Below are 14029 nucleotides of genomic sequence, written 5' to 3'. Positions count from 1 at the left end.
TTTTTCAGTTGTAAGGTGTCCAGGCCCTGAGTCAGCAAAGCATCCCAAACCATGACGCTCCCTCCATCATAGTTTAGTTGGGATGAGGTTTTAATGTTGGTGTGCTGAGCCTTTTTTCTCTCCACATATAGTGTCGTGTGTTCCTTCCAAACTACACAACTTTAGTTTCATCTGTCCACAGAATATTTTGCCAGTACCACTGTGGAACATCCAGGTGCTCTCTTTTGCAAACTTTGTTGGACAGCAGTGCCTTCTTCCATGGTGTCCTTCCATATACACCTTTCTTGTTTAGTGTTTCACATATTTTAGACTCGTCAACAGAGATGTTAGCATCTTCCAGAGATTTCTGTAAGTCTTTAGCTGACACTCTATGATTCTTCTCAACCTCATTGAGCATTCTGCGCTGTGCTCTTGCAGTCATCTTTGCAGGACGGCCACTCCTAGGGAGAGTAGCAACAGTGCCGAAATTTCTCCATTTATAGACACTTTGTCTTGCCGTGGACTGACTTAGCTTTATGCAAGGCAACAATTCTTAATCTTATTTTGTTTAAATGATGTATTCAATATAGACAAGAAAAACAAAATAATTTGTGTGTTATTAGTTTAAGCACGCCGTGTCTATTGTTGTGACTTAGATGAAGATCAGATAAAATGTTGATGTAAAATGTATGCAGAAATCCAGCTAATTCCAAAGGGTTCACATACTTTTTCTTGCCACTGTATAGTGTACTGTGCAGACACAGACACCTGTGTCAAAGGTAAATACATAGAGAGAAAGAAAGAGAGAGGGGAAGAGAGATGGAGAGAGAGAGAGAGACAGAAAGGATGTAGCACTCACAGTGAAGAGCAGAGCAGGGATGGGGGTACAACGCTTCACGTGGATCATGGCCAGGAGACTGGGGAGGTGGCCCTCTCTGGCTCCAGCAAAGAACAACCTGTTCGAGAGAAAGAGAGAAAGAGAGTGAGAGCGAGTGAGAGACGGGTTAACTACTAATACAATCTAACGCAGTGCAACAATACGGAGCAAGGAACGGTTGATGTGGGTGGAATAAGTACACCGATAAAAAAAAAACAAGACAGTTCACAGAGAAAGATATACAGTACCAGTCAAAAGTTTGGACACACCTACTCATTAAAGGGTTTTTCTTCATTTTTACTATTTTCTACATTGTAGAATAATAGTGAAGACATCAAAACTATGAAATAACACATAAGGAATCATGTAGTAACCAACAAAAACAAAATGTATTCATCATCATGTTAAACAAATCAAAATATATTTTATATTTGAGATTCTTCAAAGTAGCCACCCTTTGCCTTGATGACAGCTTCGCACACTCTTGGCATTCTCTCAACCAGCTTCATGAGGAATGCTTTTCCAATAATCTTGAAGAAATTCCCACATATGCTGAGCACTTGTTGGCTGCTTTTCCTCCACTCTGCGGTCCAACTCATCCCAAACCATCTCAATTGTGTTGATGTCGGGTGATTGTGGAGGCCAGGCCATCTGATGTAGCACTCCATCACTCTCCTTCTTGATCAAATAGCCTTTACACAGCCTGTAGCTGTGTTGGGTCATTGTCCTGTTGAAAAACAAATGATAGTCCCACTAAGTGCAAACCTGATGGGATGGCGTATCGCTGCAGAATGTTGTGGTAGCCATGTTGGTTAAGTGTGCTTTGAATTCTAAATAAATCGCTGACAGTGTCACCAGCAAAGCACCCCCACACCATCACACCTCCTCCTCCATGCTTCATGATGGGAACCACACATGCAGAGATCATCCGTTCACCTACTCTGCGTCTCACAAAGACAAATTTTAAATTTGGACTGATCAGACCAAAGGTCAGTCTAATGTCCATTGCGCTAGTTTCTTGGCCAAAGCCAGTCTCTTCTTCTTATTGGTGTCCTTTAGTAGTGGTTTCTTTGCAGCAATTCGACCATGAAGGCCTGATTCACGCAGTCTCCTCTGAACAGTTGATGTTGAGATGTGTCTGTTACTTGAACTGTGAAGCATTTATTTGGGATACAGCAGAGGATGAGAGCCAGTTTCATCATAGCGCTGGATGGTTTTTGCGACTGCACTTCAAGACACTTTCAAAGTTCTTGAAATTGATTGGCTCAAACGCATTAAGGAAATACATTCTACAAATGTACTTATAACAAGGCACACCTGTTAATTTAAATGCATTCCAGGTGACTACATCATGAAGCTGGTTAAGAGAATGCCCAAAGTGTGCAAAGCTGTCATCAAGGCAAAGGGTGGTTACTTTGAATAATCTCAAATTTTAAATATATTTTTTGTTTGTTTTAACACTTTTTTAGTTACTACATGATTCCATATGTGTTATTTCATAGTTTTGATGTCTTCACTATTATTCTACAATGTAGAAAATAGTAAAATATTAAGAAAAATCTTGGAATGAGTAGGTGTGTCCAAACATTTGACTGGTACTGTATATGGAGATAGATAAAGAAAAACAGAGATACAGGAGGCAGATAAATAATGTGGAGGAGAATACCGTGACGAGGTGAAGAGGGACCCGTTGACCCCTCCGAAGGTGGACAGAGCAACAGAGATGGGCATGATCCATGACATCACGCCTAGCAGCTTCTCACCAAACGTCTGGAGGGAGAAAGGAAGGAAGGAAGGAAGGAATAGACGGAGGAATATAGGGAGGAAGAGAGGGGACAAGAGAATATGGTGAAACACACAATTACACATTCAATGAACTGCTACATAGCTACACCACAAGGTTTGATACTTATACACTTAAAAGTTAAAATTGCAGCATCAGTTGATTGATAATATGGTACAGATATGCCACTCCACTAAGCAGAATTCAAAGTTGAATCTGAATTTAAGGACCATTAACTCTCTGTGACCGACAAGGGGGCGCCAGAGGCCTTTGTTAATACTGAGATTGAACGTGAATAAACCCAGGGCTGCTTCCTGATCCTGGCAGGACGGTGGGTGGAGCTACTCACTACAGCAACAGCGTTGGAGGCCAGCAGCTCCTGAGGACTCATGGCGGTGACGTAAGCGATGTTGGCAAACACGTACACAAACGTCACCAAGGGGATGGAGATGAAGATGGCACGTGGAAGATTCCTAGAATAGAGAGAGGAATGGAGGGATGGGGAGAAGGGATGGGGGAAGGTATATCATTCATTAGAGACATGTAGATAATAGGTATCAGTCCAGTTCAGAATTGAGAGACGGATGGGGAAAAGGTAGACCAAAAAGGTAGACCCTTCATTAAAGACATGTAGGTCTCATTCAATAGGGATCAGTCCAGTTCTCAAATATAATATCAAAATATAGAATTTGGGACACACGCGTGGACTAATTGTAGTAGGGCTTTACACATAGGGGTCAACCAGCTCCTCAGTGACGTAGTTGAGGAAGTTCCATCCTCCGTAGGCGAAGGAGCCTTGTAGGAAGGCCAGGGCTATCAGCCCCACGTCGTACTCCTGGAAGGGATCAAAGGCATTGGCTGGCTCCAGCCAAAAGTACTCCCCTGGAGGAGTAGAGAGGAACAGAGGGGAAGAAGAGCGAACGAATGGGGTTTAGAATGAGGATTTTATGGTGGTGTAGGCCTAGATTTTAGAGTGGTGTAGGCCTAGATTTTGTATTTTTGTGAAATATGTATTTATAAAAATGAAAAAAAATTGAATGAGGATTTTTTGGGGGATGTGTAGAGATTTAAGCTTTGTGAAATTGGTTCACTACTACTGCCTCTGTTATAGCAATGCAGATTGACAAGGGGGCTGCCAGTTCACACATAGGACATAACAATAAGGATGCAGTGTGTGCATGTGTGTGTGTTTGTGTGTGTGACAGACAGACAGACAGAGTACGCACTATTGGCTTGCACACCATGTCTACTTCCGACCCCGTCTATCTCTGTCCTTTCCTCCTAGTCTCATCTTTTCGTTGTCATGCCAATACGAACAGGTCATGCATCCTTAATCTCTCTTCCTGCCTCCCTCTTTCTTCCTCTCCTTCTTTCTCTGTCATTGTCTGCCTCTTCCCCACCTCTCTCCCTCAGTTTTTACTCTTACTCTCTCTTTGTCCCCATCTCTCTCTGGTTGGTGATTCTCCCATACTCTCACCCATTGTATTCTTACACCAACACTCAGAATCCCTCTCTCCTCTCTCTGTGCCTACAGCCCTATTCTCACTGTTTTCTCTGTCTGTCTTTCTCATAACTGACCCTCATTAGTGTTATGCTAACTAACCCACAGACACGACTGGGATGAAAACCACCTTAAAACTCTATTAGCTCTGTGAGTTTTATCAGAGGCCCCAGAACTGTAACCTCTTATCTCTGTGAATCGGGAAGCTATGTCTGTGTCGCAAACAGCACCCTATTCTCTATGTAGTGCACTACTTTCGATCAGGGCCCATAGGGCTGTGGTGAAAAGAAGTGCACTATATGTGGATTAGGGTGTCATTTGGGACCCAGACTTTGAGTCCACAGCGACCCAGACTTTGAGTCCACAGTGACCCAGTGATGGGATGTCAGTGGGGTTTGGTGTCTTTGTGGTGTCTCTGGACCGAGATAGAGATGAGAGAGATGGGCAGACTCTGTGGTATGGAGTGTGATACACACACACACACACACACACACACACACACACACACACACACACACACACACACACACACACACACACACACACACACGGTGCCTAGTCCTACCCTTGCAGATCTGCACGATGCCCATGATAATGATGAGAGCCAGGGCCAGCAGCTTGCCGGCTGTGAAGATGTCCTGGACTCTGGTGGCCCATCGCACACTGGAGCAGTTCACCCACGTCAACAAAACTGAAAGAGAGAGAGGGGGGGGGGGGGGGGTGGAGAGAGAGAGAGAGAGAGAGAGAGAGTGATAAGAAAGAGTGTTATAATTGATTAAATGTGTTTTTAATCATTGTGCGTTTTTGCTGTGGCAATATAAGATAGGGACTTATAATGCCACGAAAGCTTGTTGAATTAAACTGAATTCAATTGTCAATAAAGCTTGGAATTATATTCAACTGAAAGGTTCAATTGTCAATAAAGCTTGAATTAAATTGAACTACAAGAAATATTACACAACAGAGATCAACACAATACAATTCACGCTGGGCGTTGTGCGCCGTTCATTCATGTCCTCCACTGCTCTCTGCTACACTACACTAGCCAGGCCAGAATAACACAGGAACACAATGGCGAATCCCAGTACAATAAACATAGTAGACTGGAGGAATTCTCACCATAGAATTCTCATCAGCTCAGCAGAGATCTGTTGCTAACAATGCACAAAGGGAGAAGTACACGACTACACTACATTTCCCTTCTGTTGTGTTTTTTTTTTAAGGGTTTCCAACAGCGATCGGTGTGAGTGCACGGACAATAGCTAGTGGTCATAGTACTATAAACGGTGACGTAAGGAGAGAGGAATAGAGGGAGCGAGAGAGAGACTGAGAAACAGAAACAGTAGTAGCGGATGGATAGAGAATCGGAAGGAGGGAGAAGAAGGTGTGTGTGTGTGTGCGACGGGAGTTGCAGTAACACACATTGAGCTACAACTGGTCGTGACGTGTCACAAAAGGTGACACACGCAGCTACCTTTGCTACCGTCATTGAAATGACGTGCAAACCACGTGGATTCAACCAGTGTGTGCCCAGTGGGGCTGTACTATCACAACGAACTAGGAACTATCACAACGAACCCACCCCCCCCGCCCCCCCTAGTTCGTACCACACGCCAAAGGCTCATGGGTCTGAGTTCATCCACAGACACTGACTGGGGTTCAGTGTGTCTGTCCTGCACTCTGTCCCACCTCCACCTTTCTCGTGCTGCAGTACAGTACATGTCACCATGGTCCCCGCAATGGAATTTACGTCCTGTCCAGGTGGTGTACTTGTACATCAAGCTGCACTACGCTACAGAAACAGGAGATGTATGGGCTGTTCTGGCAGAGCTGCTTCCTTACTTTTGCAAGGGTAAGGAGACCTACTTACTCGGGTAATGTTAGACGTGATGGTAACGATAGGGGCAGCAGGTAGCCTAGCGGTTTAAGAGCGCTAGGCCAGTAACTGAAAGGCCGCTAGTTCAAACTCCCCCAGCCGACTAGGTGAAAAATCTGTTGGTTAACCCGCTCTGCCAGGCACAGATGGAGAGAAGGAGAGGAACAGGGGAAGAGAGGAGGGGCTTGTTAGTAGTTGATAGTTGTGAAAGAGTGTATGATGTTTAGAGGTTTGGGGGAAGTCGAGGGGGTAGTGAGAGGAAAGGGGGTATGGGGCTGTTTGGCCTGATCTGTGGGCATGTTGTCAGCCGGTAACACATAGTTAGTCTGGTCCCAGATCTGTGTGTGCTTTATCCAACTCCTCTGAATATTGTTGTACAATGGAGCGTAAAAAGCACATAAAGTACAAATCTTGAATCAGGCTAACAAAATAACAGCTGCAACACACTGTAGACACAACAGTGGTAGTGGTGTGTGGGAGAGCCAGTGTGCGCTATGGGGAGTAAGACTGTGCTGTTTCTGCTCTCTGATTCGGTAAACAGGAAATACAGACAACCACATATGAGTTGAGCTGTGTGTGTGTGTGTGTGTGTGTGTGTGTGTGTGTGTGTGTGTGTGTGTGTCGAACCCCATATCTACATTTAAACAACAACTATACGTAACGAAGAACGAACCGTACAGATGTGCTCTCTCTGCCAAGCGACAAGTGCGTTAGCAGTCATTACAGTAACAATAACATACGTAATGGAAAACATTGGTGACATTTCTGCAAAATGCCCCTGACAGTGCAGTCATATCCACTTGGCAGCACCTGTGCTGCAGGGCAGGGGCACATTTTAATCAGCCCTACTGTGGGCTGTCTCATACTCTCATTTTCAAAACAGCATGAATCCCACTCCTCTCTGTTCTACATGTGGTCAGGCTAAGAGGAACATATACTGGTTAACACCTGGGAAACCGTCCGCGTTCTGAGAACCCGAGCCATTCTCAGCTGTTTGTAAGCTGAGTACACACTGGGATCTGAGGAACTCCATAACAAGGCACCAACTCCAGGCCACGGAGACAGAGAGAGGGGAGGAGCTGGCTGGTGGCACGTTTCTGAACCCGGTGAGACTGTGTGGCTGCAGCACGAGTCCCCAGTGACCAATGAATGGTTAGTGGTTGTATGTTTACAAAAACAGGAGTGGGGGGGGGGGGGGCAGTTAATATATATATATACTGTATTGTAGTTTTTAGTTTTTTTGTGTATAGTCAGAAGAGGTGATTGCACAGCACCATTCAGGTACTGGAAACACATAACACCCTCACAAAAAACATCCCCATACTTGCTATAGATTGTATATTGATTTTCTAGGGCATCTGTGATAGAAAACAGACAACAAGGACGTCTGGACTCTCACGACTCTTCTTAGACACATGAAACCTCTTGTAGAACACAAACCTACAGAACATCTCGGACACCCACCCTCCCCAAGACACAGTCAGCCAGTCACAGATCCAGAGTGTACTGTACGTTCAGGGGCAGTAAGAAACAACAACAAAAAAACAGAGATGGAGGAAGGGCAGAAAAAGGGAGAGAGGGAAGAGGGGGATGAAAAAGAGGAATTGTAATAAGGGTTCAGCTATCAGAGTACACTGCTCTATGGGCAACATGGGCAACAAGATAGATACAGGTACATGACATATAAAGTGGGTACTGTAGACGTGAATGGTGACACTAAAGACCAGTTTCCCAAACTGTTAATCAGTCGCTCAAGTAACAATTGATCCAAGTGCAAAGATCTATTGATAAGATCTTCTTAGAAAACACTGATTTGAAGATGATTATTAAACCGTTCTTAGGGGTTTTTTGAAAGATTTAACAGACAGAAGACAAAGGATATTTGGGAGGTTGTTTGCTTTTCACAAAAAAGCTGTTCCCTCTCTCTGTTCCCTTTGTCGCTATGACTCTCTCTCTCTCTCTCTCTCTCTCTCTCACTCCCCATCTCTCTCTCTCTCCCCATCTTTCTGTCTCTCTCTCTCTTTCTCCCCGTCCCGCTCTCTCCCTCTCTCTCTTTCCCTCTCTCTCTCCCTCTCTCTCTCCCTCTCTCTTACTTTTCCCACATAGGATTCACGATATGTAACCTATTAAAACAATTGGGCACCTAAGAATCTAACGTTAGCAACAAACCAAAGACATTTCTATAAAGTGGCTTTTAGTTGCCTGGCTTGCTAGATTCAGCTATCCTAAATCCATTCTTAAACGGATGTTTTTTTTGTGTGCACAAAATAGAGCAGGTAATGTTGCTACTTGGACCAGACTGCTATTTAAATGAGCTACAAGTTTGAAATAGGAGAACAACAATAGAATGTTCATGATTTAATGCATGCCAAAGCCGGTAAGATGAAAGGGGACATTTATACTGAGGGGTTGGCGGGAATTTTAAACATAATACTGCAACGATTACTAGGTCAGTTGGAGGAAATAAAAATACAACACCTTTCAGATATAAAGAAAAGTCTGCAAAAAAAATAGCTGCAAAACGCCTTGTTTAGAAAGGTGTAGCTGTCTCTCTCTGACTGTCTGAGCACTGCTTGTGGTATTTGGGCAACGTGTGTGAAGTTTTCAGAGGGTTCCGGCACTACGACTCTCAGAGTGGAGCAAACACAACTATCCGTTTGTCTGAAAACACTCTCCCACTTTGCTACCTTCTTTTACCCACTCTCTTCCTTACATGCTTTTTGACCCTGGGTGAAGAGAAAAAAGGGCAGAAGGAGGAAGTGAGAGAGAGAGAGAGAGAGAGAGAGAGAGAGAGAGAGAGAGAGAGAGAGAGAGAGAGAGAGAGAGAGAGAGATAGAGAGAGAAAAGGACAGACAGAACCTCACAAAGTCGTTCCCTTCTTTTTGCCCTTCACGCTCATTCACAGATCTGCTATGATTGGATGGTTGAAAGCTATAAGGCGTAAACCAGGTGTAGCTACTGCTGGCACCTATCCCATATTCTTAGATTTGTGAAAGAACAGTCTGTTGATGTTTCATTCCTCTTTCTTTCTTATGTCCTTTTCCCGCCCTTTCCACTCTTCTATCTCTCTCTCTTTCACATCCATGTGTGACTTTACCCATGGTCAGAGAACTCGGGTCATGGCCAAAACACCAAGTGGCGCTACTACAACACAAACAAAGAATCTTTAGCATGCAGAGAGTTGACAAAAGTGTGTCTACAGGATAACTCATTAAAGTTGTCAAAGTTTAAAGAGTTTTTCAGACTTTCAGTAATTGTTGCACAGCTGAAAGTCCCTCCCTCCCTCCCCACCATCTCCCTCTCCCTCCAGGATATAGGGTACTCACGTAGGCAGACGGCGGCCAGCAGGCGCAGTCCGTTCTCCGGGGGGAAGCAGGTTGGGAAGAGGGGCTGTAGGACGTAGTTGGAGAAGGTGAGGGCGATGACTGCCTGGTTGGTGGGGTAGATCACCAGCACCGCGATCCACAGACGCAGGAACCTAGAGGAGAAGGAGGGAGGGAGAGATGGAGGGAGAGGGGTCAATTAGGGTTATGAACGGCATTTAGACACTGACGTACGTACGTATGTACGTACGTACGCACACACACACACACACACACACACACACACACACACACACACACACACACACACTAGCTTCAGGTCAGAGTGTGGTAACATAATTGTATTAATGGGGCAGAGTCTACACTTAGAAGAATACAGGTTATTCACTTAGAATGTGTGTGTGTGTGTGTGTGTGTGTGTGTGTGTGTGTGTGTGTGTGTGTGTGTGTGTGTGTGTGTGTTAGGGAGGGGGCAATGGGGAGTTGAGATTTAGCTGACTAGAGAGGAGGCCACATTAGGACATGGTTTTTCCACAAATTCTCCACAAGCTTATGGAGAGAGCATTACGCGTCGCTGCGTCCACCTTGTTAGCCTGGTTGTCCCTCACAAAGAATGTGTGTGTGTGTTTATGCGTGTGTGTGAGCGAGTGTTGAGCTAATGTATGTCTGTGTTTCTATATGTGTGTGTGTGTGTGTGTGTGTGTGTGTGTGTGTGTGTGTGTGTGTGTGTGTGTGTGTGTTAACAAATGTTCACAAAGCAATAAGTCTGTAAGATTAAAGAAAAGCCCCAAAGCTGAGCCATCAGTAAAGGACTTTATTTGCTAACACTGCGAATAGCGTGTCATCACGACTGTATGTCACCACCACCACCAAGTCTGGCCCCTGGAATGCTTGGCCCTGCACCGCTGGGGTGAGTGGGCACTTCCACAAACCCCTATGGAGACCTGTGGAGAGTCTCCGTGGAAGAGTCCACTCCCCCCGGGAACACGGGGGTGTCCTTATCGACACCCTCCTCCTCCTACTCCTATACAGTACACCATCCAAACAAACACTCCTTGATTGTAGCTTGGTATCACAGAGAGAAGGAAACAGGGAAACAGTATGCGACCCGAAAAACTTCAAACCAAAACATCTGAGGCACCTGGAGGAAACAGTTCGAGACCATTTCTAACATACCAAACAAAGCCTTCAAACAGAGAATATCAGTTGGTTCTGGGTAGAATATCATATTTCATTGTAAATTTCTCATTGATGTATTGATGTCTATAATGGGACACTAACAATAGTCTGAGGTGCTGTTTTGTCTGGGTGGATTCCTATCTGAAAATACCCATGTATCCATGAGACTGTTACAAGACAAGGTCAAAACTTAATCTGAGTGTGTTTACCGTCTGGGAGAACACTATGAACACACAGACAGTCTTCAATCAATGTGTACAAAGGTTTGATGATATGTTCTGGGTAGAAGTTGTCAGAGAAGATAAGAGGGTGAGTGAGTGAGTGACACAGAGAGAGAGAGAGAGAGAGAGAGAGAGAGAGAGAGAGAGAGAGAGAGAGAGAGAGAGAGAGAGAGAGAGAGACCTCCTCCTCCATGCTTCACGGTAGGAACCACACATGCAGAGATCATACATTCACCTACTCTGCGTCTCACATTGACACGGTAGTTGGAACCAAACATCTCAAATTTGGACTCATCAGACCAAAGGACATTTTTCCACTGGTCTAATGTCCATTGTTCGTGTTTCTTGGCCCAAGCAAGTCTCTTCTGAACCATGAAGGTCTGATTCACGCAGTCTCCTCTGAACAGTTGATGTTGAGATGTGTCTGTTACTTGAACTTTGTGAAGCATTTATTTGGGCTGCAATTTCTGAGGCTGGTAACTCTAATGAACTTGTCCTCTGCTGCCGAGGTAATTCTCTTCCTTTCTTGTGGTGGTCCTTATGAGAGACAGTTTCATCGTAGCGCTTGATGGTTTTTGCGACTGCATTGGAAGAAACTTTCAAAGTTCTTGACATTTTCCGGATTGACTGACCTTCATGTCTTAAAGTAATAATGGACTGTCGTTTCTCTTTGCTCATTTGAGCTGTTCTTGCCACAATATGGACTTGGTCTTTTACCTTCTGTATACCAATCCTAACTTGTTACAAAACAACTGATTGGCTCAAACACATTAAGAAGGAAAGAAATTCCACAAATTAACTTATAACAAGGCACACCTGTTAATTGAAATGCTTTCCAGGTGACTACCTCATGAAGCTGGTTGAGAAAATGCCAAGAGTGTGCAAAGCTGTCATCAAGGCAAAGGGTGGCTACTTTGAAGTATCTAAAATATATTTTTGATGTCTTCACTATTATTCTACAATGTAGAAAATAGTAAAAATAAATTAAAACCCTGGAATGAGTAGGTGTGTCCAAACTTTTGACTGGTACTGTATGCTGTGGATTAAAGGTCACCAAACACCACAGCTCTAGTCACTCACCCTGCCAGTCCTCCGAAGATGTCCTTGACGTATGAATAGTCTCCCCCTGACTTGGGGATGGTGACACCCAGCTCGGCGTAGCACAGCGCTCCGATGGCCGTGATTATGCCGGTGACAATCCACACGATCAGCGCCAGACCCACTGAGCTAGCATTCTCCATCACGCCCTTAGGGCTGACAAAGATCCCAGAGCCGATGATATTACCTGGGATAGAGAGAAGAAGAGGGGGATGGTTATTCATGTGACACAAACAGTTATTTGAAACACTGAAGAGAAAGGGGAACGATTATTAGTGTGACACCAGTGCCATTCATAAGCTGGAAGAGCTGAAGGGGGGTTGGAACATTTTAAGTGAGAGAACATCTGACTTGCTTGGCTAAATAAATGTTAAATGAATTAAATAAAAAAATCTGTTCCACCAGCTCATGATGAGGAGACCGTTATCGACGGGACACCAGCATCTGTCACAGAATGCAATCAGGAGCTCAATTGGGGGGAGTGGAACAGAGTGAACACAATGGAGAGGGATTCTAATCAATATATGCAACAAAAGCACAGTTCCATCTCCTACAGAATCCCTATTCCAACCATGAGTGTAATCTACACTGAATATACAAAACATTTGGAACACCTGCTCCTCCCATGACATAGACTGACCAGGTGAATCCAGGTGAAAGCTATGATCCCTTAACGATGGCTGACGTTTTACATGCTCCTAACCCCCTGTACTATTTTGTTAGTTTTTACTTATTTTGTACATAATGTTGCTACCACCATCTCTTATGACCGAAAATAACTTCTGGACATCAGTTACTAACCACGAACTGGAAGAAGCTTTTTCCTTTAACGAGTCCAACGAGAAGGATATACTGCTCTCCCCGGAACAGGCCCAAATCCCCGTCATTTGCGTGAAGAAAAGACGAAGGAAGACGAGGGGTGGGGGGGTGTGTGTGTCTTTTTGTCAATAACAGCTGGTGCGCGATGTCTAATATTAAAGAAGTCTCGAGGTATTGCTCACCTGAGGTAGAGTACCTTATGATAAGCTGTAGACCACACTATCTACCAAGAGAGTTCTCATCTATATTATTCGTAGCTGTCTATTTGCCACCATAGACCGATACTGGCACTAAGACCGCACTCAACCAACTCTATAAGGCCATAAGCAAAACAAGAAAATGCTCATCCAGAAGCGGCGCTCCTAGTGACCGGGGACTTCAATGCAGGCAAACTTAAATCAGTTTTACTACATTTTTACCTGTATGTCACATGTGCAACCAGAGGTGAAAAAAACTCTAGACCATCTTTACTCAAACACACAGAGATGCATACAAAGTTCTCCCCCACCCTCCATTTGGCAAATATGACGATAATTCTATCCTCCTGATTCTTGCTTACAAGCAAAAACTAAAGCAGGAAATACCTGTGACTCGCTCAATACGGAAATAGTCAGATGACGAGGATGTTTCGCTACAGGACTGTTTTGCTAGCACAGACCAATGGCATTGATGAGTATACCACCTCAGTCATCGGCTTCATCAATAAGTGCAACAACGATGTCGTCCCCACAGTGACCTACGTACATATCCCAACCAGAAGCCATGGATTACAGGCAACATCTGCATCCAGCTAAAGGCTAGAGCTTCCGCTTTCAAGGAGCGGGACACTAATCCGGACATATATAAGAAATCCCGCTATGCCCTCAGACGGACCATCTAACAAGACAAGCATCAATACAGGATTAAGATTGAATCCTACTACACCGGCTCTGACAATTGTCGGATGTGGCAGGGCTTGAAAACTATTACGGATGACAAAGGGAAACACACACACGAGCTGCCCAGCGACGTGAGCCTACCAGATGAGCTAAATGCATTTTATACTCGCTTTGAGGTAAGCAACACTGAAGCATGCACGAGAGCACCAGCTGTTCTGGATGACGGTGTGATAACGCTTTCGGTAGCTGATGTGAGCAAGACCTTTAAACAGGTCAACATTCACAAAGCCGCAGGGCCAGACAAATTACCAGGACATGTCCTCAAAGCATGCACAGACCAACTGGCAAGTGTCTTCACTGACATTCAACCTCTCCCTGATCGAGTCTGTAATACCTACATGTTTCAAGCAGACCACGAAGGTAACCTGCCTAAATGATTACCACCCCATAGCACTCACGTCGGTAGCCATGAAATGCTTTGAAAGGCTGGTCATGG

At 44.6% G+C, this 14029-nt stretch overlaps 1 protein-coding gene across 3 annotated transcripts in view; it reads right to left on the bottom strand.

The window, feature by feature from the left end:
- The window catches only part of LOC139378917 (solute carrier family 7 member 8a), a 31803-nt gene that overhangs the window by 4818 nt on the left and 12956 nt on the right, over window positions 1-14029 (bottom strand). For all 3 annotated transcript variants that reach the window (XM_071121526.1, XM_071121524.1, XM_071121525.1), the window contains 7 exons: window positions 11819-12023; window positions 9343-9494; window positions 4706-4831; window positions 3368-3521; window positions 2989-3112; window positions 2523-2626; window positions 839-935 (listed from right to left, as the gene is read on the bottom strand). In XM_071121526.1, coding sequence (XP_070977627.1) covers window positions 839-935; window positions 2523-2626; window positions 2989-3112; window positions 3368-3521; window positions 4706-4831; window positions 9343-9494; window positions 11819-12023 — 962 coding nt within the window. The remainder of the gene's footprint in view (window positions 1-838; window positions 936-2522; window positions 2627-2988; window positions 3113-3367; window positions 3522-4705; window positions 4832-9342; window positions 9495-11818; window positions 12024-14029) is intronic.

This window comes from Oncorhynchus clarkii, chromosome 21 (genome assembly GCF_045791955.1).
Source record: "Oncorhynchus clarkii lewisi isolate Uvic-CL-2024 chromosome 21, UVic_Ocla_1.0, whole genome shotgun sequence".
Lineage (NCBI taxonomy): Eukaryota > Metazoa > Chordata > Actinopteri > Salmoniformes > Salmonidae > Oncorhynchus > Oncorhynchus clarkii.
The sequence above is the reverse complement of the archived record's forward strand: the minus strand, read 5'-3'. Positions and strand labels throughout refer to the sequence as shown.